The 27,476-nt window shown below is 35.8% G+C and overlaps 1 protein-coding gene across 3 annotated transcripts in view; it reads left to right on the top strand.

The window, feature by feature from the left end:
• The window catches only part of sgg (shaggy), a 138,346-nt gene that overhangs the window by 56,215 nt on the left and 54,655 nt on the right, over positions 1 to 27,476 (top strand). For all 3 annotated transcript variants that reach the window (XM_065223597.1, XM_065223599.1, XM_065223598.1), the window contains one exon: positions 9,172 to 9,255. In XM_065223597.1, the coding sequence (XP_065079669.1) occupies positions 9,172 to 9,255 (84 nt within the window). The remainder of the gene's footprint in view (positions 1 to 9,171; positions 9,256 to 27,476) is intronic.

The raw sequence follows: 27,476 nt of genomic DNA, 5'->3' as shown, positions 1-27,476 counted from the left end.
TTCAACGAACAAAGTACTTCCTTGAAGGTGATCTTACACCTTAGTATTTAAAAAAATGTTTGATATTGATTCTCTTGTTTTAAAAAATTAAGACTGGATGGAGAAAAAAATATAATTTCGATCGTTTATACAATGCAGCATGTTTTGATCGTTATATTTGGGAAAGTGGGGGACCAAACATCAGTCCAGGTTCCACAATTTTTTATACAGACGGTTCAAGATTGAACAATCGTGTGGGAGCATGGCTAACTGGTCCAGGGATAGATATATTAATATCTATGGGTTACTGGTCAACCGTGTTCCAAGTAGAAATTCAAGCAATTCTTGAATGCTCTGTAATATGCTTGCGCAGAAATTATAAACATTCGAATATCTGCATTATATCTGATAGTCAAGCAGCATTAAATTCTTTAAAATCAGCAACATGCAATTCAAATCTCGTATGGGAATGTGCAATGTCACTTCAGAAATTGGCATGTCTAAACCAAGTAAACGTATATTGGGTTCCTGGCCACTGTGGAATTGAAGGGAATGAAAAAGCCGACACGTTAGCCAGGCTAGGATCATCTCAGCAATTCATAGGACCAGAACCATTCTGTGGAGTTTCTGCTTGTTCTCTTAAAATGGAGATCAAGAAATGGAAAAAAAATGAAAGTGGAGACCAATTGGAACAACACTTCCATTGCTAGGCAGTCGAAACGGTTCATATTTCCGAACATTTCAATGACTAGCAAAATTCTTGAATTATCAAAGAAAGATCTCAGTGTCTATACTGGTCTGATAACAGTGTCCATGTAAATATCATTTGAAGTTAATAGGAACACTTCAAGAGGATATGTGTCGATTCTGTGGCATAGAAAAGGAAGACTCTGAACACCTGCTATGCTCTTATGCAGCAATCTTCAATAAAAGGCGTATTTTTCTGGATAAGGGACTGGCAAAACCCTTTGATATTTGGAATGCAGGTCCCAGTCAAGTAGTACATTTCATTCGAAATGTAATACCTGGCTGGGAAAATACTTTTGGTCAGTCTTTGTCGGTCGCTTCACAAAATAGTGATACGACATGACTGATAAAGCAATAAAAAAAAACGGGGAATATCACAATAGATCAAAGTAATGGTCGCAGTGATGAATATACCCAACACGAAAAAAAAACAGATAATATTAAAAAAGTAGTAGGGGAAATGACGGCTTCGGCATGACAGACTATTTTCGGCAACCCAAATTAAAACACTATTTTCACTGGATTTTCTTATGAAAACACTTCGCTGAATGCATGCAAACGATTCTTTATGCTTTCAGCTTCAATTTGACTATATTTTTACTACTGAGTAAAAGCAATCTAGCAAGGTTTTCTTGAAATGAAACACACGCACTACAAATTGTAGCTGATTTCGAGTTGCCGATAATAGAACAGCAGATTTACATGCAGTTCAAATGGAACGGTTGCCGAAGAAAAACTGGTTGCCGACAATACTCGCTCTCAGTAGAGAAGATTGGAGCTTTGTAAAAGCGTTTCAAAACAGTTTTTGACAATTCTTTCGACTGAAATTGTTAGAGCAGTTGGCAGCAAAAGATTGTAAACAAACCAATACTGCATATGCGTGCGTTCCTTAGAGAAAAAGGCTATAGAAAGAAGGTCGCTGCTTAGGTTGCCGAGAATACGTAAATTCCCCTATGTCCCTATAGAGCAGGATCTAATATTTTTTTCAAAATAGTGTCTGCGATTTTTCAAAAAAAAATGTACCACGAAAAAGGCACTTCTGATCGAAGCAATCTGAAACAAATTTGCGGGAAAAAATAAAATCCTTCTAGGAAAAATATAGTAAATCTTTTTTTTAGTAATTTATTGAAAAAAAAATCCAAAAATGTGTTTATAATCCTAATTTTGCAAAATGTCCTTGCTGATTTTTGGAATTTTTATTTAAAAAAATAGGTCATTGTAAATGCAATCTTTTGAAATGTTCAAAATTATGGACACTTCAAAATTGACCAAAATCGTACCACACGTGTACTTTTGGACACATTTTTGAACTTCCTGTTTATTTGTTGTCTTTTATAGCTCATAAATTTATTTTCATAAAGACACTAATTCCTTCAACTTTTTCATAAATTCGGTTGAAATCTTCCGATATTCGCGTAGAACTTCTAGAAATTTGATCAGAACTTCTACAGCTTCTTCTACAAATTTTCGAAATGCCTGCACGATATTCCTGCCTTTTTCTGAACCTCTCTTGTAAATTAAAAAAAAACACTGCTTCTTGATTTCAATTCCGCCGAAACACATTGAAACGTCATTGGATTCACTTCAGCATTCGGATGAATGCAGAAAAAATGGATTCGATAGAAGCGCTTCTGTTGTTTTCGAGAAGAATGGATGTAAATATTCATATTCAGCGTTCTTCTTATAGACTTAGTTTTGTAGCTGTTTAACTAAATTAGTTTAACAAACGTATGAATGACTCGTTCACATCGAAATCAATGCTTATTATGATTTTGTTCGGTATGACCAAAATAGGCACTTATGTAGAAGTAGTACTCTGCCCTACTATGTCATAGTGAAAGATGCAGTGCTGCCCTGAATGCAGTTTATTAATCATATCAGTAATTTTTACTATTTGTTTTATATTAATTCTGCGTGAAGTCAATCATTTACATAGTTGAAGATGCTAATTTCGAATAACAGACTAGAGTGGTATTTTTATACGATAGATGAGGAGATAAAAGTATAGAATTGATAGTTCCGTTAGAGTACGGCAGTGTGAAATTGTATATACAGGGTGTTTGGTTCCGGGTTTTACATATTTTCAGGGTAGATAGGGCTCCTAAAGTTATGAAAAAATCCCCATGAAACATAGGGTCGGAAATGACTGCTAAGTGAGTTATTCAACATTTTATGTTTTTTTGTATTGCCAACTTTGGTTAGCTATATTTTTTTAATCTTAATGTGGTTTTATGATTTCAACAAACCAAATGAAAGACTAAAGCCTTAGCTATCAATGCTCTTTGAAAAAGAACTCGATTAAAGTTAATAATCATACATTAAAATTGAAAAGTATGTTGAAAGTACCAAAAAAACTAGTGAAATTTCATGCATTTTAGTGTTTTTAAGTTGAAAATTTTCATTTCTGTTTATTTAGTTGTTCTACAAAACATTTTCCATGCAGTTCCCTAGATTTGTGCCTTTGGTAGTAACCTTGTAGGCTTTATGGTTTCTTCGTAATTATTGATTTAAAACAGCCATAAAAACTTGTGACGTTTTCATAAAATGCGCTATAGTCACCCTATTCGTTCGTACGTTCGGCTGTTGCAGTGGACTACGCACATGAAAATTTGGTAGAATGTTATTGTAATGTTTAGATACATTCTTAACTTGTGATTACCGCACATCTCCTGCGCCCAAAGAAAATATAACTGCGGAGATGTTTCGCGGTATCGAATATTGCTCAGTCTCAGCAGAAAACACAACGAGAGACACCGAATCGGCGAATTCTGAGAGCGGAAGGGAGAGAAGTAGGTAGGTGGTAATAAGTCGATGTCCTTTTAATTGCATAGCACTCGCAGCTCAGCTGCGGTGCTGTTTCGATGGAGGAGTGTGGAGCTCCGCTGCTTCTGTATACACACTTAGATTTTTTTACAGGAGTTAGTATTTTTACTGGATTTTTGGATTACTGACTCGGTTAAAATTCAAATGACTGTTATTCGTAAAGATTGGATAAAATCAATTTTTTTTTATTTTTCATCATTACACGGGGTTAACAGAAGTAAGTCTGTAAATTTTCGTAACACATTTTCTCAACTTTGAATTTTTCACTGATTTTTTAAATTTTACCGAAGAGTTCCGAAATTCAAAAACTCGGTAAATATTACTGACTCGATAAGTGTGTAGTGATGTTTGGTTGGTGAAGAGGTTGACAACTGGAGGGTATTCTCGGGCTAGTGAATGCCACCCATCCCCACTTATAATTCAGTAATACACTATTCATTCATTTCTGTTTGATATGTTTACAAAGATTGCAAACAGAAATGAGCATTGCAGTGTAGTTACCAATTTTCCAAGTCATAGACTTCAGATAACTGTTCAAAGTCCCAGATTTTTTACAACGGAATCATGAACAAAAAACCAAAGACCACTATGACAAATGCGATCGGTCTGAAGGGATCTTTACATAGAAATTGTTTTAAGGTGATACGATCCAGAACTTCGGGCTCTGGTTCCACTTCGCTTTTTCCAGGAGTCCATGATCTGCTACTGGAAAACATACAATAACAAAACTATGATGACAATTTAGTGCCTCAAATCGCAATAGTGCCCGAGATTAACTCCCTAGAAAACTCGAAGTGGCAGTGAAAGTGCCTTTGATTTGTGGACGCTGAACCATACCACCTTAAGAGCTCAGTATGCCTTAAGAACTCAGTCACAGTAATTAATTGAAAGCTTTCTATGTCAACCAATGTATGCATTTGTATTTTTACAAGCACAGTGATACTCTATGCCCAGGGAAGTTGAGAAAATTTCCAACCTGGGAATGGAACATACTGAGTTCTTAAGGTGATACGATCAATGATTCATCATGCGTAGGTCCAACCATGATCATATTTATCTATTCGAATTTCGTCAATTATTCAAACATTTTAGTGAAACCAATGGATAAATGGCGAACTAACGTGTTTTTTACACCTTAAAGCAGTATTTTACTGCATGAAAATAAAAATAAATGTAAAAAATATTCCTTTTTTGTATGTTTGAAAATAAGGCATGATGACGAGCTAATGCGTGGAAAGTGAACTGTTTTGAAAACACATTGAAACTCAACTGTTTTGAAGTTTTTTCAATAAAACACCCATGCAAATTGAAGAAAAAGAGTTTTTTTATGATAGTGAATTGAACTTTGAAAATAAAAAATTAGCGGAGATTGACTAAACTAGCGATTGAAAAAATAGGTCCAACCATCATCAGTTTTTGGATAGGTCCAACTAGAATCAATTACCCTACCCTATCGAGTCAGTAATTTTTACCGAGTTTTTGAATTGCGGAACTCTTTGGTAAAATTTAAAAAAAATCTGTGAAAAATTCAAAGTTGAGAAAATGTGTTACGAAAATTTACAGACTAACTTCTGTTAACCCCGTGTAATGATGAAAAATAAAATTTTTCGGTTTTATCCAATCCTTACGAATAACAGTTATTTGAATTTTAACCGAGTCAGTAATCCAAAAATCCAGTAAAAATATTAACTCCAGTAAAAAAATCTAAGTGTGTATACAGAAGCAGCGGAGCTCCACACTCCTCCATCGAAACAGCACCGCAGCTGAGCTGCGAGTGCTATGAAATAAAAAGGACATCGACTTATTACCACCTACCTACTTCTCTCCCTTCCGCTCTCAGAATTCGCCGATTCGGTGTCTCTCGTTGTGTTTTCTGCTGAGACTGAGCAATATTCGATACCGCGAAACATCTCCGCAGTTATGTTTTCTTTCGGCGCAGGAGATGTGCGGTAATCAAAAGTTAAAAATGTAGCTAAACATTTACAATAACATTCTACCAAATTTTCATGTGCGTAGTCCACTGCAACAGCCGAACGTACGAACGAATAGGGTGACTATAGCGCATTTTAAGAAAACGTCACAAGTTTTTCTGGCTATTTTAAATCAATAATTACGAAGAAACCATAAAGCCTACAAGGTTACTACCAAAGGCACAAATCTAGGGAACTGCATGGAAAATGTTTTGTAGAACAACTAAATAAACAGAAATGAAAATTTTCAACTTAAAAACACTAAAATGTATGAAATTTCACCAGTTTTTTCGGTACTTTCAACATACTTTTCAATTTTAATGTATGATAATTAACTTTAATCGAGTTCTTTTCTTAAAAGCATTGATAGCTAAGACTTTAATCTTTCATTTGGCATGTTGAAATCAGAAAACCACATTAAGATTAAAAAAATATAGCTAACCAAAGTTGGCAATACAAAAAAACATAAAATGTTGAATAACTCACTTAGCAGTCATTTCCGACCCTATGTTTCATGGGGATTTTTTCATAACTTTAGGAGCCCTATCTACCCTGAAAATATGTAAAACCCGGAACCAAACACCCTGTATATATATATAGGGAGTAGAAAGCGAGCAAGGACAATTTTTATGAATGAAGGTACAAATCGGTTTGATCATCTCTCTTTACCACAAACTCCCTCGTTGGAGAGGGATGGTGAGGGGTAACTGCCCCCGCCACTCTAGTCTGTTATTCGAATTAGCATCTTCAACTATGCATATCAGTAATATCAGCGACTTGGACATTAATTAATAACTAATTATCCTGACTTCCAATTGAAATGTGGTCTACAGCTGGAAAAATTTCACATAAGTACAGATAGCAAACTTTTCCGTACATCATTATGGCGAAGGGCTGCGACGATGAATACAAAAAGTAATTCCCATATAAAATTCAAAGAGCCAGTGCAGTACGATTTCGCATCCAAATGACCTCCAATGTTGGGTGAATGATCAGGACCTGATCTGAAATCGATTGAGTGGGATGGCGCAAAATCCATATATTGAACCACCCTAAAGAGTATGTCTACAAGTTTGAACCATGTGCACAATTTATTTCACTGATTATAAAAAAAATAATAAAACTGCATTTAAATAAAGAAAATGCTGTTCACGCACCCCTCGACTGTCATTGAATGTTTGTCGGTAACGCTAGATGGTGTGTCGAACAGCTTGTGTAATGTTTTGAAAAGCAAGGGGCTACATATATTGTTGATTTAGTATACTAGCTGACATTTAGCAAGTGAAATATTCTACAACATTATGACCACACTTGATCTTTGTGGGAAGTGCTACATCCTAACTGCACATATATCAACAGCACTGCCTATAAAAGCATACCTGTCCCATATGGAAAAAAAACAGCAAGCCGAGAAAAAGACTGTTGAAAATGTATTTCTCAGTTGGCTTTTATGGGTAGGACAACCTAGATTTGGTATTTTTCACGATAGTATCTTAACAGCACATGTAACTTGCCGGTAGTTAACAATCTATTCTAATGGATAACTCATTTCACTTTAATGGGCAGAACAGTTAAATGTCAAACCGCAAATATTTAACACAGTATTAATTTTGGCAGTGGGATTTTCAATTAACTGACAATAAACTCCAAACAACCGTAAATAATTTTCCCAACATGTTTCATCAGCTGAGCGGTTGAGAAAATGTTTGTAACAGACGACGTCGTAATCGCAATAAAAAAGTTGACCGCTCCCAAGCAGTTTTCAGTTTTTATGACTCAAGTTTGTCGCTTGCAGCAGCTGACGGAATAAGTTTCCACACTCAAGGACAAAAGGAAAACAACTTTGCGAAAGTATCCTCTCGATGTTGTCTTGAAAGTTTTACTTCTTCCGGCTTCAATTTTTGCATCGATCCATCGGAAAATCAATTCCAATTAAAAGGACTCAATCATGTGTCTCCGCCGGTTGCCAATTCATCGAAGATCAAACAGCACTTAATTAAATTTGTCCATTAGTAATTGTCTGGCGTGACGGTTGTTTGGTCATTGATCCGCAAAAGCCATACAAAGCTTCAAAGCTTTTTGTCGGACTTCATTCATCGTCCGACAAAGCCGAAAGCAATTATTTACACTACTGTTCTGTCCTTTGTAAAGTGACAAAAAAAAACCTCGCCCAATTGGACAAAAGGAATCGCACTGAAAAAAAAATGGAAACCGAATTGTGGGTTATTTTCATATTTCATAACGTCCCACGCTTGAAATCTGAATAAATCAGGAGGCGACACATATTTACTCTTCCAATCAAGTTGAGTAGCGGAATGCTGCCGAATGAAGTCAGCATAAACTTTCAACCAAAAGAATACGCGTGGGATCCCATGGCGTATTTCGGTTTTCCGAAAGTTAAAAATATCCCTTTGAATTGCCTATAACCGAAGACAACACATCAAGAAGAGAGGCAACCATTCAGTTTTCTCGTATGACCCCGCTATGAACTAGACACAATAGCGTCATCTATCGCTCAATGGTAAATGCTTCGAACGAATTGGGATAGCAAAGATTTCAACCGCAGAAGAGAGGTTTACCTATGTGCTCATTTTTTCTATGGGTCAATCGCAGCGCGCAAAGTTGCCAGTCTTGTTGATATGATGTCTTTGCTATAACCAACCAGTGTAGGCGCGTGAGCATGCTGCAGGCGAATCCCGGGCCACTTGAGGATTTTTCGGGGATGGAAAGTGGTTGATCTGATTCTGATCGTTGGAAAAATCGAAGTTTCACTATAGATCTAAGTGTCTTTGAATTGGGAATTCAGAAGAAGTGGTCCAAATAGAATAGAATGGTAAAATTCTGGCATAATCGCTGTTAAATGCTTTCCTTTCGAGGACATTTTGCACACGCACGTGAGCTTGTAGCTAAGTATATTACTTCAGACAACGAAATCTTTCGGAAGTACACCAAAGCTTCAGGATGGAAAACCATCCCCAGAATAGAATAAAGCCGGAACCGTCAACGGTGATTTGTAGGATTTGTAATGTTATTGGGAATTTAACTTTCCCGAAGATATACATACAGCCTCGTGTAGGCCACCTTGTACATTTGGGAAAATCGATAAAGCTTTTCCGCTGTGGACATCTTGGCTTCCACCCCGAATCTCTTGCCGATGGGAATGGAAAAGGGTGGAAGCTTGCTACTTCCTTTCTTCCGCTTGGTAGATTATAAAGATATCATATTTACTATCCTTAAACATTATTGGTGCCTTGCGGCGCTGCATACTGCGCCTTATTTTCATGATGAAGACGATGATGGTGGGCCGTGGGTTCATCGACCGTGTTCCAGGGGGGCCAAAATTATTTACCGAAAGTATCGTGGTTGAAGCGATGGTACACAACATTTAATTAATTATTCAATATCCTTAACGGAGAGGCAAAATGAGGCCAATTTTCTTTTCCTATTGCATCGAAGGAAAATGGAATAAGACGGAAATAGCCCTCCCGGCACGTGGCACGTTCCCAATCGGTTTAAGTTAGTTAGTATTGTGTAATTTATGTGACCTCTGGGCTGATTGATGGGATGATTGATTGACTGATGGCTTGATTTCTGATTTCTAACCAAAGGAAACTTAATTTAATTTTCTTTCCTCTTCTTTTTCTTCTTTCAGAACCGAGAGCTACAGATAATGCGACGGCTAGAACACTGTAATATTGTTAAACTAAAATATTTCTTCTACTCCAGTGGTGATAAGGTAAGCTTGTGGTTTCATTAGAAGAATTAATTTTCACACCATTTTTTCACGATGGCGAAGCATTTTAGAAGATTCTGTCCACTTAACCATCCTATCTCTCTAATCTACTTTCGCTGGCTATATGACCGTGAGTGGGGGCCACTTTGAAACCATAATAGAGTCATTAAATAATTGTATTAAATTTTTACAAGTAACTATATTTCGATTTTGTCGAAGATTTTCGAAGAAGATCCCGAAATTGATTTCGAATTATTTAGTTTTCCATCGATTTCTGCCTAAGTCCCCGGGACATCTTCAAAATTTATATGTTAAAAAGACAATTAAATGTAAGATCTTGGTAATTTTTACAATACATTGACGTTGAAATAATTCACATCTATTTTTTCAATATTCGCCCACATGTATGCATGCATTCATTCAAACATGAAATTAAGAACAAACATAAGCAATCTTGCCAGCAGTATTGAATCCGGAACGTCAGAATCTAGAGACCGATTCTGATCCACTACACCAAATCAGCTCTCAACGAGAGGAGCTGAGCATTTCCAGGCCAAATAGCAAAAAAAAATGAATCTCATACTCGACCTTCTCAGATTTTCATGAAACTTTGCATAAATATTTGTTATGAACCACGTTTTTGCTAAAATTCGGCCATTTTGGATCTTACGAAAAAAAAATTGCAAAACGTCACTTCTAATCGAAAGGGGGAAGTGAATAAAGATAGTCAATTGTTTTAATGGTCGAAGAATTATTTCAATAAAAGGAGATTTCTTCAATACTAGGGAAACCAGATTTGAAGACATATCTTCATTTTGAAGGCATTTAAAATTCGGTGAAGGTATTTTTTTATGCAGACATTTTGAAGACATGCGGAAGCTTGCTTCCGATGGATTTTTTTTAAATTTAAAGCTGTCATATAAAGTTTTCTGATCAATTAATTATGTTTTAGACTTCATATTTTAAGCTCCTTCCTGAATATACCGAATATGAATAATGTAACCGAAATCGAATATTTCAGAATAAAACTTGCTCCTATTCAAGTGGCTTTCACATGACATGACTTCAATGAATGCTTCGATTAGCTGGAGATCTTTGAATACGTCCGGGAGAATACCTTCACAATAATACTTCAATAATTGCATTATAACACACCATCGACTGGAAATGCTCTCGCAACGTGGGGCTTTAGGTAGTGATGAAAACGTCGCTAGAACTATTCCACAGCCGCAGTCAGTTTATGAGCAAAAAGGGGGACGCACATTTTTGCCTGTGGACTTGGAGACATACTTCAAGTCCCCGCGTACATCGTACGGGTTAGGCAAAGATGTACGTCTATCTTTAAAAACTGTCGCATTAATGGCCCTTCGCTCATTTTCAACTTCTATTCAAATTCATACTGCCGTACTCTAACGGAACTATCCACCTACTCTCTTCTAAAGATCATTCTCTATCTAATAAATTATCACACTAAAGCTTCATGTTAGCATTTCCAACCAACTCCGAATAATACTTGATTAACCTGAAGCCTTGAAAAATATCCAGAGAACTTTATTGAAATCTTCGATCAGCTGGAAATCTTTTAAGTATTTCCTGACCGATCTGCCATCTTGAGAGAGCCAATTGAATGTTTGACCAGATCTTCAGATTTCCTGATCAACCTGAATTCACTAATATCTGATCAACCAGCAATCTTGAGAGACTATCTGAAGATGTTATTTGAATGTTATGGACGGATGAATATCTTAAAAATAATAATTGATCAACCTAGAGTCTTGAAAAATATTCAGAGGCCTTTACTCTCCGACCAGCTGTATATCCTTTAAATACTCTCTAATAAAACTTCCGTCTTCGTAGAATGTCTGAAAGACGTGATTTGAATTTGAACAGTTGCAGATTTTCAGAAGATTACTTGATTAACTTGAAAAGCCTTAAATAATATCCAAAGAACTTTATTGATATCTCATCGAAAATCCGTGAATATCAACAAAGCTATCTAACTTTTCACGACGCATCCTGAACTTATACGAAGATTGCTGTACTTTCAAGAAGTTTTCTTTAACTTAAACTCAGTTTCATGAACTCAAAACTTCTATGAAGTTCCCAGTACTTCAAAGATTTTTCCATAGTTAAAACTTTTATTTTTTTCATAGCTACAACTGAATTTGTGCAAAGCTTGCTGAACTTGTACGAATTTAAAATAATTCATACAATGTTCCGTAATCATCTGCAAAGTTCCCCTATTTATTTATGTTTTTTTTAATTATAGTCACTTTAACACTCTTGGGTCATTCGTGGCTTGTGGTGAGATTTGAACTCGTGACTTTGGCGTGAGAGGTATGGATGTTAACCACTACGCCGGGGTCGCCCCCACAAAGTCCTCTTACCTTAAAAAAATCTGAGCTTCTACAAAGTTCTCTGAACTTATTAAGATTCATAATTGTTTTTTCGATATCATAACATCCATCAATTTCTCTCGACTTCCGGAAAGAACCTGAACCTTGTCTAGGAATTTTCCGGAACATATTGGCGAAACAAAGCCTCCAAAGCTACACAGTTTCCTGATCTTCTACGAAACTTCCTGAACATCTACAAATTTTACCGAACTTCTAGAGAGTTTGCCAAAAATTTTCGAATTTTGCTGATCGTTTACCAAATTCCCTGTAGTAAACTTCTACAAAGTTCACTGAACTATTATAAAGTTTCTTAAACTTTTAAGATTATCGATAGTTTAAATTCAACAAAGTTCCCCAAACAGAAGTTCCCACTTCTATGAAGTTTTCCCGAATTTCAACAAAACTATCTGAATTCATACGAAATTCTCTGAAGATCTGTGAATTTCTCTTAAATTTCCTGAATTGCTACGCTGTCCCCTGAACATCAACGAAGTTCTCCGAGTTTCTACAAGATTCTCGAAATTTCAGTTAAGTTTGCAAACTTTCTATAAATGTTGCCGAAGTTCAACAAACTTCTCTGCACTTCTACGAAGTTCACTGAAGTTGTACAAAGTTCGCTGAGCATTCTCAGACTGAACTCCTATTTGCTGCAATTCTAAAAAAAAATCCATAATTTAAACGTAGTTCCCTAAACTTTCACGAAGTTGTCAAAAATTCTACGAAGTATCCTGGAGCTCTATGAAGTTCCTTGAAGTTCTATAACAGTCCCTGATTTTCTTGATTCTATGATGTTCTCTGAAATCAAATGAATGGCTCTTGACTTCTAAGAAGTTCCCTGATGTGGCGTGATTTTATGTTTATCAGCCAAATTTCACAATAGTCCATGCAGATCATGATGATTGTGGTGGATGATTTCTGATGTATTTGTAAAAACTATTTTGTCGTGCTTTAGGATTACATAGATTACATACTAACGGATAAAGGTAATGCATACCTGTTAACGTAAGAAATGGTTAGAAAATAACAGCTAGCGAGAGCTATGGAAGCCAAGACAGAAGTCGGCGACATATTGAAGTTCCTCCGGAAGGAGTAATTATTTTACAAGATTTCGCTGGCTAGTTTAAGGAAGGACTCTAAAACTGCAATTACTGAGTCTTTTCATCAGTCGAGACTAGCTTCATAACGTATTTCCAACCGCCTTAACAATGAATGTCAATGGTTTTTCGATCAACTCAACAACGAGGCTCAACCTGATTTTCATCTATTTACCATCTAGATACGCGATTATAAAATTTGATCAAAATGTGCATGGTTTGTTTCACTGCTAGATCATATTTTTCACGATTACTACTTGTACAACGATCATCCGTGATGCATGATGCATGATAGTGTTTTATCACCCATTGTAGCTCGGAGACTAAGTCCGTTAGCAGTGGGCTCTCTTCTCTGTTTGTCATGATCAAGCTCAATAACCTCTGGTTGTCCTCAACATGTCGCTGTATGACAGGTTAAAAACGGATTGGGTGGATCGATAGGCAAAGTAGCTTATACGCATCTACGGGACAGGATAGAATCTCCTTCCAGCAACATGATCGCACGACGAGCACAATGAGTGGGAAGATTAGCCCGCCCTTTATCCACGAAATGTTATCAACAGGGAGTTGACATTACCAGTCTCCCCGTTCAAATCGCTTCAATCGGGTGCCTTAATGGTCCCTCACAATCCCAGCATTGTTTGTTATTTGGTACATAATGAAATATGAATGTTGTATGAGTAATGAACAATACAATAAAGGAGTTTAGTCTTATTTAAAAATTGAGCCTACACACTTAGAAAATTTGATGTAAATTTGAGTGCTCTGAGACTGACATATACGAGCGTCAATTTTGACATAAACTTGAGTCATAATAGACGCGAAATTCAGCTCAATCAAACGTACTTTCGACCTTTTCAGTCTTGGAGCACTTAATTTTACATGAAATGTTTGTTTACGTCTCATCCTTTGTGTCAAAGATGGATTCCGTCACGTGTAAGATTAGGTATTTCTAAGTGTGTATGATATTGGGTCATCATATCATGCTACTAAAAAATAAAAATAAATATCTTTTCCCATAGGGGACATGATATCGGTCTAAATGTCCCTAACTCACTGCTCCATTGTTTTGGCTTTTTAATATGTCCCTGGAATCCGGAACCTTCCCTAAAATTTGGAAAACCTCATTTCTAGTACCTATCTTTAAATCTGGTCGAAAATCTGACGTACGTAATTATCGTGGAATAGCCATTATCTCTTGCATTCCTAAGCTTTTCGAGTCAATTATCAACGAAAAATTATTTCTCCAAATCAAAAATAGAATTACTGACATGCAACACGGCTTTTTCAAGGGTCGTTCGACCTCGACCAACTTACTTGAATTTATAGACTATTCATTGAATGCAATGGATAATGGAAACCACGTAGAAGCTCTCTATACAGACTTTAGCAAGGCATTTGACCGCATTGACATACCAATGCTACTCTTTAAACTGCAAAAAATTGGAATTAAGTCAGGGCTCCTGAAATGGCTTGAATCATATTTAACTAACCGCCAACAAATAATTAAATTCAACGGAAAGAAATCGAGCCCAATTCAAATCACTTCAGGCGTCCCCCAAGGCTCTCATTTGGGACCTCTCCTTTTTATTCTATACGTAAACGACATATCTTACATTCTCAAAAAACTTAAATTGCTTATTTATGCCGACGACATGAAGCTCTTTTTGGAAATAAGAAATGAAGAAGACATCAATATATTCCGGAATGAAATACACATATTCTACATATGGTGCAAAAAAAGTCTACTAGAATTGAATGTAAAAAAATGTAACTTAATATCATTTAGTAGAAAAAGAACAACTTCAAATATTTCAATTGCATTAGGAAATCAAACTGTAGACAAATGTGAAAGAGTTAGGGACTTAGGAATTATCTTAGACTCTAAGCTAACTTTCATAGACCATTACAATACAATTATTCACAGGGCAAATAACATGCTAGGCTTTATCAAGCGCTTTTGCTATAACTTTCAGGACCCTTACACAATTAAAACACTATATATTGCCTATGTGAGGTCAATACTGGAATATTGCAGCATTGTATGGTCTCCATTTTCAATCACGCACGAAGAAAGATTAGAATCAGTACAAAAACAATTTCTATTATACGCTCTTCGTAAATTAGGTTGGACTTCATTTCCTCTTCCATCATATGAAGCACGCTGCATGCTTATAAACATACAAACATTAAAAGAGCGTCGTGAATATGCAATGGTTTCATTTGTAAATGATATCGTTTCGCAGCGAATTGACTCAACAGAACTTTTATCAAAATTAAATTTCCATGCACCCACTCGGCAACTCCGAAATCGAAATTTATTTGCCATAAAACATCATCGCACAAATTATGCAAAATATGGGCCATTAAACCGCATGATGGCCTCTTACAATAAACACTGCGAAACCATTGACTTTACAATGTCTCGGCATAAACTAAAGCAATATTTTTATTCCATAAGAAATAACAACTCATAAAAGAAAAGACAAGAAAGCTGACACTACTTTTTTATATAAATATATATTTAAGAAAACAAAACTGTATTAATTAATTGTACTAGTCTACGTTGGTTGACGAAATAAATAAATAAATTTGGGCCCATACATAAATACAGCAATCGACTAAATTTTCAATAGCGACTAAAAGTATCCATTAGTACCGTCCCAATGACGCGTTCATAAAATTGATAATTAGCAGATTTTTAGCAATGGGCCCAATCTTAGATCCATAGGCCAACATTAGAGCCATTTCCCTCTATATGATCAATTTAATCTGTGAATACTGCGGCCAAAGGCAAAAATACGACAATTACTTAAGGGAGATGCAGAAGGCACAACGATCCGACCGCCTATTAGTGTTATAACAATTTGTGGTAGTAAGAGGTTGAGGTTAATGGATACACACACACGGTGTTGCCAATAACTGTATGTTGGCCGTTTTGTTTGCTGAAATTAAACAATGTGTGATGGCCGTGACCTCTGAGAAATCTTTTAATCCTAAGTTGTCAGCATGTCGCTGTATGACGGGCCAAAAATGGGTTGATTGGATGCAAAAATGGGACGCCCCAAGAAATGGAAAGAGGATCCCACCCTTTATGATTAGACATGTACATATATAGGGGAAATGCCTCTAATGTTGGCCTATGGATCTAAGATTGGGCACATCGCTATAAATCAGCTATTTATCATTTTTATCTAGATGAACACGTCATTGGGACGGTACTAATGGATATTTTTGGTCGCTATTGAAAATTTAGTCGATGACTGAGTTTATGTATGGGTCCAAATTAGGGGCATTTAGGCCGAAATGACATCCATTTCCCCTTTATAGGAAAATAAAAAAATAATCATTTAAGACGTTCATGGATGTAATGCTTCTGAAACATAAAATTATTTATATCTAGATCAAATTATCCATTGATTATTCCAATGGGGTAGGCTGGAAATGTGAATTAGTTATTGCATTATGCATCAGTCTTTATACCATGCAACTCTTATTCTTTGTGACATATTACTGTCAAAAAACGATACTTTAAAATAACCTATAAATACATATAATTTAGAACGTAAGGAAACTCCTTGTTAAGTTGGATTCTGAAATAAATGTTTGGTTCAATCCATATTATCTCGAGTAGCAGTAATAATTAGAATTACAATGAGATGTGTTTTTCAATTATCAACTCGTAATATTTGGGATTAGTCTGGTCTGCTTCAGAATTATCAAGGTCAAACTACTTGACCATAAAGCAGGGCTGGAAAGCACCTCAGAGCGTAGGCAAAGCAACTTTGTGCATGCATACCAACTGATAACTCGACAAAGAGTGTGTGGTTCTCCCATTTACTTCGCACACTCTTTTCCAACTAATCTGTGAGAAAGCGATCCGCACAATGAGCGGTACACTCCTTGCGGCGCAGGGAGCAAATATACTACAACAAGCGCTAATGTCTTCTTTGAGTTCTTTGCAGACTTTGCTTAAGGTCCGTTTAGACTATCTGATTTCTTGGTCTGATTTTGACCGCCTCAATAATGAAAAATCTGCTCGAATTTACATTCGATCCACTTTGTCGAACACCCCTGTTTGCTGGTGTTCACACTGCTTGCACATGTTGAAAGAACTGTAAATTTTGATTTCAAAACAAAACTGTATCAGGAATCAAAAGTAAATAATTCCATCATGAATTACCGGAAAATTGCTCTAGCTTCGACGTACGTATTTGCTTTTATTATTTGAAATAAAATTAGAAGGAAAATGTAAACTTTGTGGAGCAGGATATGGTTGCTCAGGAGAAACACCAGCAGGGATCTGGTCCTTCAAGAACTGCGATATGAAGATGAAAAAGGATTTCAAAACTTCGCCAGGATGTCAATACAAACCTTCGACAAGGTAGTGGGTAAAGTACTATATAGATCTAAATGATTCCTTGAGTTATGAATTTTTTTGTTAAGTACTCAATTCTGCATGTTTCTCTTAAGACTTTCGGACGTCCCTGATGTTTTGTTTCTGTTCTCTGGTAATATATCTTCAGAGATCAACAAACTTTCCTGAAGATCTGCAAATTTCTCGGTAGTTCTGTGGATTTCTTTGAAGTTCTGTGTGTTCTTCAGAAGTTCAGCAAATTGCTCTAAAAATCTACAAAGTTCCTCAATCCCTGCAGAAAGATCAATAAGTATCTCTGATGTTCACTAAATTTCTTATAATCTGTGCACTTCTCGAAAGCTTTGTAATTTTCGGTGTAGATTTTCATGATTGCAAATATCTCCGAACATCTACACAATTCCCTAAAGTATAAAAAAGTTTACCCAGAAATTTTTAATCTTCCCAGAAGATTTAGGAAGTTCTCTGAAGATCTACTATTTTTTTCTGAAGTTGTGCAAATAACTCTAAAGATCAACGAACTTCCATGAAGCTCTGTAAATTACTCTTAACATCCAAGAACCACAGTAAAATTTTGAAAATTTATTTAAACATCTGCAGATTTACGATCTACTCTCTGAACTTTTCCGAAGTTCCTAAAATTTCTTTAAAATTCTGTAAAGTTTTCTGAAGTACTGTATTTCTGATCTGTAGATTTCCAAACCTCTCTAACGTTCTGTAAATTTCTTTGTGGATTCTTGGATTTCCATAAAGTTCTGCAAATTTATCTGAAATACCCCAAAGCTCTACAAATTATCTGAAAATATATGAACATCGCTGAAGTTTTTAAAATTTCTCAGAAGATTTACGAATTTCTCTAAAGTTGTGTTAATACTTCTAAAGATCGGCGAACTTTCCTGAACTTCTATGAGTTTTGCTGAAGCTTTGCATTTTTTTTTTCTAAAACTGTACGAACTTCCTGAAGTTCTACAGACTTCTCTTAAGATCTACGGACTTCTCTGAAGTTCTTCAGATCTATCCATTTCCACCTTCCATGGAGTTTTGCAAAATCTTGGACTTTCGTACTTCGCTGCTATTTGTTTTTGGAATTGAAGTACTTTTGTGAAATTTTACGATTTTTTCTGAGGATCTCAGATTTTTCTGAAACTGTGAAGCTTTCTGAACCACTGAATGTCTCTGAAGTTCTGCAAAATTCCTAGCAGTTCTGCAGATTTCTCTTAATACCTACTCTTCTGAAGTTCTGCAAATATCTTCGAAGTTCTGTAATGTTGTCTGAAGCTCCGTAGTTCTATTCTCAAGATCTACGATAAAAACCTTGAGGCTCAATAAATTTCTCGGTAGATCTGCAAACTTCGCTGAAGTTTTGTAAATTCCTCTGTATTCTCTCGGGCTGCCCTGAAGAACTGAAAATTTCCTTGAAGGTCTTCTAAATTACCTAAAGTTCTCAAAAATTTATCTGAACACATTTGAGCTTCCTTGAAGTTTTAAATGCCTCTCTCAAAACCTACAAATTTCTAAGATTTTAAAAATGTATCAGAAAGTCTGCACACTTTCTTGAAGGTTTTTAAATTTATCTGAATATCTATGACCATTCTTGTGATTTTTTTAGAAATTTTGTATTTTTTTTTTCAAAATTCTGTAGCTTTTTTTCTGAAGATCTACGAACTTTTCTGATGTTCAATAATTTTTCAGTAGGTCTCCAAACTTTTGTGAAATTCTTTACATTTCACTGTAGATTCTTGGACTTGTCTGAAGTTCTGCGGATTTCCCTGAAGATTTAAAATTATTTCGCTTATAGTTTTACAAATTGATCTGAAAATATTTTAGCTTGCTTGAAGTTTTGAAAATTTCTATGATCATTTATATGAAGATCTACGGTCTCTTCTTGAGAATTTTTCTGAATTTCTGCAAATTTATTTTAATTCCTGTAAAATTTTCTGAAGTTTTGAAGTTCTGTTCTCAAGATCTACGCTGAAGCTCAACAAATTTCTCAGTAGATCTCCGAACCTCTCTGAAGCTATAAAAAATGCTTAGTAGGCTCTCAGAGCGGCAATGACACCGGAAAAAAAATCATTCAAATCATACACAGGACAATATTGAATAGTGAAATAAGCTAGCTTTTCCGATAGGGCCTGTATAGAAAAGCGCTTATAAAATAAACATTTTAATACATTGCAAAAACGGCTTGCTTGATTGCTATGGTGTCTTCGGAAAAGTTGTGCAAAATTAAAATGCAATTCTTGAAAAAATATACACGGTTAAAAAAAATGTGTTTTTAATGAAAATGTAAAAATCGTGAAATATTCAAAAAACCATAACTTTTTTGTTTTTGAGTTTACCATCACCAAACTTTGCCAGTTAGTAGCAAACATTATGAGCTTCAATGAGGCTTAAAACGAATGTACTTATTGAGAAATTAACTTTTTTAATAATAAATATATTTTTTTTCATTGATACAAACGAAATTTTTTACAGTGTATATTTTTTACACAATTGCCAAAATAATATCTACAACTTTGCTCTAGACCCCAAATCAATCGAACAAAGCGTTTCGGCAATATATATTTTTAAACTCATTAGTACTATTTTTACACAGGCCCTTTTCAAAAAGTAGTCGTAATTCAATATGAAAAACTGAGAGCACAAAATGGCGCCTTTACTAAAAAGGAACAACTGTGCAAAGTTTCAGCGTAATTGGAAATGATCGGTCAGGATCGATTTGCGAACCTTCGTGGAATGCCTCTGTCTGTCTTTTTTTTCTCCGCTGCTTTACACTTGCGCAGGGTGAAAGACAAGCAAACTTTGAGTTTGCTTGATTCTCACTTTGTTTATTTCAGAAAATCAGTACATTGCGCGCATTGAGTGATCAGATGACAGCCCTGCCATAAAGCATATCCACTGATTCAAGCCATTCCTAGAATAATCCAAATCATAAAAGCAAACGTATGCTGATGTTGCATCACCTTTGCGTTATAATATTTTAGAAAACATACATAATTGATTTCGGCTGATACAATATTGATTTTGCGGTGCGTGTGTTGTTTGCGCCTGTACAATATACGTTCCAGAATGTGTATGTTCTTTTTTCAAATTTTGATTATAAATTCTATAAATTACTTCTTGTACAACGATCATATACAAAAAATGATATCTGTGTGCAATATTTTCGATAAATCAACATAAATGTAAAACGAAGGGAAGAGATATATTTCATAAGATGTGAAAGTTTTGGATTCAAATTCTGCTATAGTTATTCCAAGAAAGATTTAAAGGGGTAAAAGAGTTTCAAATTAAAAATCCCGTGGCACACGCGATTCCGGAAATCCCGGGAAATGCCAAAATCCCGGGATGGGAGTTCTAAGCGCTATATTACTTTCAAAATGATCAATTTTTAATACTTTTAAATTGGTTTGCACGAGCTAGATTTTAGGGAACTTTTAATAATTTATGCAGAAATGATGATGATGATAATGATGCTCCCAAATCTTGCCCCTACAAATATTTGAGCTGAACGATTTATCTTTAAGATAATTAAACAAATTAAAATCTATTTAAATACATTCAAACAGCGGCTGAAAGTTGATTTAAAATCTAATGACAAATTTAACTGTTTTTTAACATTATATTAGTATTAAAATTTTGCTCAAATATCCTTTTCAAAGTGATTTTTTGTTACTTCTTACGGGAAGTTTAGGATTGTTAGAGTTGGTTGGAAATGCTATCTAATATCAACATGAAGCTTTAGTGCGATAATCTATTAACTAGAGAAAGTTCTTAAGAGGATAGGTTGATAGGTCCGCGGTTGATAGTACAGCAGTGTAAAAATTGAATAGAAGTTAAAAATGAGCGAAGGACCATTAATGCGATAGTACTAGTTAAACGCACACTCCTTTACCTAACTCAAGATAGAGGCAAATGAATGAATGCACGAAATGATTGTAAATGATTTTCCATGCCTACTACATTGACTCCGGTAATCGAAGAACTTAAGAAACTCCAGGAAGTGCTAGCCGCTACTCAATCTGTTGGAACTCCAGAAGCCCTTAGAACGTCATTAATTCTCAGAACTCCGGAAACTGACGGATCTTCTCGGAAACTCGAAAAACTTTCGCAACTTCGCTAATAATTATTGGAGCTCTTGGAACTTCTGAAAGTCTCAACTGATTTTAGGAGCTTCAGAAACTTTAGAAACTTCCAGAACTGTCGAAAATGAGAGAGCTCGAGGAATTGAAGGAACTCTATGAAAACTCGATTCCGTAAAACGGTGTAACTTTGGTAGTTATTCTTTCAAGTATATTCTGAATATTTTGTACAAAAATTAATGTTCATTTCAAATATTTCAAAAATAAGTACTGAAGATCCTAGAGTCAATTCCTTATTAATATGTTTAATGGAAATTATTGCATCTGCGCTATATTTTTTTTTTTGACTTGTGACCGAACATCCGTTTTAATACTCGATGATTTAAGAAAAACATGCTCAAACAATCTAGTTAAAACAAACTTATGAAAACTGCAAACTTTTGCAATGTTTAAAACCAGTGTTGGCAAAATCAGAATTCAATTGATATTTTTCCGCTCTCATGCGCTCACAATATCACGCGTGATATTGGAACAAAATATCATGCTTGATATTGATTTTACAAGCTCCTTTTATATTGCGAATTCGATTCCATTGCACATAATTTTCTTAGAAAGAGAAAGCATAGTTTGCTATCTCTTTTCGATCTTCACCGATGGCAGACGCGAAGGGACTGCTGCAAGCCGTTATGGAAGTTTCGATTGCATTCGGGTGTAAAGCAAAAATCATTAAACTCAATCTCACCACAGTTTGGTGAGATTTGCAGTTGGTGAGTTTTGTTTGCTTGATATTCCGAGCTGCGATATCACAGCTTGCAAAATCAACCGCAGTTGTTCGCTTGTTGATTTTTGTCTACGAAAATCAAGCGTGATCTTGGGCGTTGGTGAGATTTGATTTTTTGATATTTTCCCAACACTGTTTAAAACCATGGACACTTGAAAACCGAAAAAAAAAATCTTTGAACAAGAACTTTGGTCAACTTTTTGAACTTTTCGTTGGTACGATCCACGTGTATTTTTCAGAGAAAATAGTTTAAAAATGTATCAAACAATATTTTCTGAGTTCTTGATACACGATTTTTTTAAATTTCGACTGTCCATAATTTTAAGCATTCTAAAAGTTTTAATTTTTCATGAGCTTTTTAAAAAAAAAAAGAATCTAAAAAAATCGAACAAAAACATTTTGAGATAGGGAAATTGACTCTAATGTTGGCCTATGGATCTAAGATTGGGCCCATCGCTATAAATCTGCTATTTATCAATTTTATCTAGATGAACACGTCATTGGGACGGAACTAATGGATATTTTTGGCCGCTATTGAAAATTTAGTCGATTGCTGAATTTATGTAAGGGCCCAAATTAGGAGCATTTAAGACGACACTACATCCATTTCCCCTATTTAGGTTTTTTTTTTTTTTTTTTACTTGAAATTACCAAACACATTTTTTTGTTTATTTTTCCCAGAAAGAAACTTTTCTCTACAACTTTGTCTCAGACGTCATTTAGAATAGAAGTGCCATTTGCTAGCTTAGCTTATTGGACAACGATGTCTTGAATTTCCTCGATATAGCTTTCATATCCGGAGTGATTTGAGATTTGGGCGTAATTGCATTTGTAAAGAAACACGTCAATCGTCGATTTCTCGCGAGTAAAAGCTCAATCTCAAACACTGTTAGGTAGAGGAACGATTCTTTTATCATGTGGTATAGATTGTTTAAACACAAGATTGAGCTTTTTATTTGCGAGAAATCGGCGATTTACGTGTTTGTTTACAAAATCAATAACGCTTAAATCTCAAATCACCCTTGATATATCGTTTTTATTTTTCGTTCATATAACCATAAACTGGTGGGCAAAATTTCTTAAAATTCTGAGACCCTTCGGCCCATTTTGTCCGATAGTAAAAAAAATCCCCTCAACTTAAAGTAATGGTTTGCGTGTTTGCTCACCTTTGCGCTATTGTATCTGTCCCTTGAGTTCTGACAGAGCTACCGGTCTTTTTGATATGTTGTCTTCGCTTTACTCCATTCAAAGTTGTACCATACGTCTCGTTCGTGGCAAACGATTCCAGTAATTGATGCAAATTACAAACTACCGAAAACGCGATCCATCCTTCTTACCCTCAGTAGCATTGTGCGAAGTTATTGTCGTATTCCTACTTGTTGATATTCTTGAACAAACACAGTTATTAGAATTACCAAACACCCACCTCCAAAGACGAAAATATACTTTCCCGGCAGCGATGCCACAAATACAGAGTTTTGTACACGACAACATTTGGGACTCCTGTTTATGTTGATACCGTAAGATGCTGTTGTTAGCTCAAAAAATAGTTAATTTTTGGAACTATTTTTTGGGCTATCAAACAAACCTAAACAAGGGGGTCCCAATTTATTTCGTGTACAAAAATCTGTATTTGTGGCATCGCTGCTTCCCGGCGGTGTGCGGTTGTTTGTATGCAAATTAGGCAGGCGAACACACTCAACAAGTTAACCAATTTGCGTGCTGTGCAAGTAGGTAGGTAGGTGGCGTCACCATAGATGTGAAATTGTGATTGCGATCTCACGCTAACAAGCGGAAAGTTCAGTCTGGTGTATCATAACTTTTGGCATATCAAACACTCCGTACAGTATAGGCAATTATCATCAAATTGCGCTTTGTATCCTGGAGCGGAAATAGCACGCCAGCCGCAGGAATCTCCAATCTCGTTAATCAGAGACACAGACCGTGCTCTTTAGATATTGAAATAGAAGTTGTTTTTCCCGTTTGGTCGCAAATATCGCACTTCTACGAGTCTCCCTTTGGCGCAAAAATCGATGACTCACAAAGGCATACACAACTAAGCTCCACACAATTGTGGATTATTGTGATGAGCCGGGAGCGAAATCTGATAACGAGTCGATAAAGTGTGCGCTTCAAAAAATGACACGGGATAACAGCTGCGTAGTAACCTTCACATATCTTACCAAGGGGGAGGGGGTGTTTGGGTTTCTGTTTGGGAAAAAGCTTTTTGTTTTATTTCTGTTTGCTCAATGACCTGCTGGACAGGTTCGTTTGCTCCCTGTTTGCAGTTCTGAGGTGGAACATCAAATAGAACAAAAGAACACACAACGATGTTGTTTATGTATGTCACCCATCGCATCATATCATCGATAATACGATATGAGAGAGTGAGAGGAACCTACCGAGTTACGGGCGAGAACAGGTGGATGTCGGCTTTAGCTTTTGTCGTTTCAAGTTCAGAGTTTGAATAACAGGAGGTTAATGACGACTTCGCGTGCTGGGTTATTGTATAGCACTGTGCTCTGCAATGTTCTAGTCTGACGAGAAAAACGTTCACATATGTAAATGGAACATCCAACGAGGTTTCTTGGTATCGTATAAATAATTCCAAATGGAAAAGGGATGCTATTTTGGCTATTTTGAATTATTCGACCAAAGGAGTTGTTCTACGATTTTTGTAAATTTTCTACTGTCCATAGTTTTCAATATTTCAAAAATTTGCATTTTTCATAATTTTTTTAAATATATAAATTGAACATGAACATTTTGAGATATTCAACCATTCCATAGCAAAACAATATAGTGGTTCTCAGAATTTCGTAAAAATTGGTAGTTTTGTTCCTTATCGCAAAATATTAGATCCGTATTTTTTTTTATGTTGTCATTAGGGTGTCCATTTTTTGGTCCAAAAAATCGTCGTGACCATGTTACAGTCGCCATAAATCAATGGAGACCAAGGAATCAAAAATATCTCCAAATGACAAAATGACAAGCGATCAACAAACCGAATGATAGCGCTATGTCAGAAGTGGAAAACAATAATGATATAATCTTCTTCCTTTGTTTTCATGACAAGCAGCCCGTGCGACACAGCTCACTCGGGGCGGTAGAAGGAAACGAGCAAATTGTTGGCAAGCTGCTTCACGAAGTAAAGCCGAAGATGATACACGTGTGTTAATGGGAATTTTTTTGTTATGTCTTTTCTCGATTCAGATCAAGCTATGTCCATGTATATTGCAACAAAGCAAGGGTAGAAATATAGCGTTATCCTTCTACCACTCCGATCGAGCTATGTTACAGAGCGAATTTGTCATGGTAGTCGTAGCAACCGTTTTGTCTGTATCGTTGATTGCTTTATGTGTTTGGAATCGCTGATGGAGACGCATGGTTTTCTAGTCGCATAGGAGTATTGAGCGAAAACCCAAAACTTGATAACATAAAAAATAAATAAATGTAACTCAAAACGATATTTTCAAAACACAAAACGTATTTGTGTTATAATTTATTGATAAATGTCCAAGACGCCATTTTGAATAAATTCACGAGATCCAAAATGACCAAGTTTCAGCACAAATGTGAATGGTTGCAAATAACAAATAATTATGCAGAGTTCCATGCAAAGCGGTGAAGGTAGAGTTGAAATTTATGTTTTTGTGATTTGGCCTGGAACTGGTCAATAGCTTACACATGAGACTAAATACAAGGCCTTTAACCGACGAGTTCAGATCGACGACAATACAGTGAACACTAGGGTGGCCCAAAACCTGGAGGCTCATCCTCCTAAAGGAGTTACAAAAAACTTTCGTATGGCGGTAGCTCCTGAACAAATATTTGTAAAGCTTCGAAATCTAGTACATCCAAATCCTTTAATATTGTTTACATATTTTGAACTCCCTATTATAAAAGAAAATATTGTTATGGCCTACTATAGATGGTTAATTTTTTTGATTTGCTACAATCGCACTTTTTTAGGTGAATAATGACATTTAATCATCAAAAGTGGGTAGCAAAATGTGATGGTGATGATGATAGACTACAACCTATTGTAGCTAGGTGCCTGCACATATCAATGGACTGTTCCTATTACACGACTTGATCAAGATTTGATTTCTTATCATACTCATCATTCTTCTGGACCCGTATGCAGATTAGACTGATGAATAATTTGAAATTTTCGCTCCACTGTGCTCAAACGGCTCCAAATTGGGTCCTGCTTAGCCTCCCAAAATTTGAACTACTTTAGTAAGAAACTGACTTGGCACAAACCATTTCAAGTTTATATGGGATTTACTGTGGAAAAACTTATGTTTTTGTTCTTATCTATCTAACAATTCACTACATCACTATGCTTCTTAAAAATGATAGCAGTGATTGTAGCAAATTTTCTCAGCTACAACTTTGTTCGAAACCACTTTTCAATCGAATGCATGAAACAAAAGTTATGAATGATTAAATTCACTGATGTCTTATGATTATGCTCATTCAACTGTTCAGCAGGCAACATTGGTATTACTGGTCAGGAGAATAGAGCACAAATATCATGGATACTATGTCACAATGCAGAATACAGTGTTGCCAATAGAACAGCTGCTTGATCATGCCATAATATTATCAATCTGTTAAACAATTAATAACTATTTAATTTGACATTTGGCTGAAAAACGATATTGCGCAAAGTTGTAGCTTAGAAAATTTCCCGTAAGAATAAATATAGAACTTTTCGAAAAAGTAATATGGAAAATGGGTAGAAGACAATGTACAAATGTTTGGTTTTCCCATAGTAATCTCCATATAAACTGCGAATGATTTGCGCCAAGTCAGTTTTTTACCAAATGAGTTTCAATTTTGGGAGGCTAATCAGGACCTGTTTTGAAGCCGTTTGAGCACCGTGAAGCGAAAATTTCTAATTTTGCATCAGTCTAATGCAGATACACTTACGCGTCTAATGCAGATACACTACGCTCGTGGGAGTGATAGAGAATCTCATTCCAGAAGTAGAGTAATTTTTATAATGTGGCCACTTTATCGGTCAATTCAAATTATCCGGTGAACCAGGATAAGGCCACTTTACCCCAACATGTAAAATCCTTATTAAATTCGGTTTGATCTCACGATTCTGAACAAAATAGAAAAAATCAAAAGGTTCTGAGACAACTTTTATAATTGTAGAATCATAATGTGGCTTCCAAACGTACATGATTTAGAATTTCATTAAATACGCTTTGATCTCATGATTCTGAACGACACAGAAGAAAAAACCGCAAGCATCTAGGACAATTTTTATAATGTGGCCACTCTACCCGTCAATCCGGATTATCCGGAAAACCAAGAATAAGAATATGTATAGCATGTAGACTGAAACCGTTTGGCAGCCGAGATATTCAATTTAGTAGCGGTTTTTTTTTTCAATTTTTGCCCACTGTGCATCGTGTGACAGAACGTCCCAATAGATGGGGAGAAAAGCCCGCCCTCTATCCACGAAATGTTAGCAACAGG

The sequence above is a fragment of the Ochlerotatus camptorhynchus genome, unplaced genomic scaffold (assembly GCF_037179485.1).
Source record: "Ochlerotatus camptorhynchus isolate MF236.1 unplaced genomic scaffold, CSIRO-AGI_Acam_v1.1 ptg000193l, whole genome shotgun sequence".
Lineage (NCBI taxonomy): Eukaryota > Metazoa > Arthropoda > Insecta > Diptera > Culicidae > Ochlerotatus > Ochlerotatus camptorhynchus.
The sequence above is the reverse complement of the archived record's forward strand: the minus strand, read 5'-3'. Positions and strand labels throughout refer to the sequence as shown.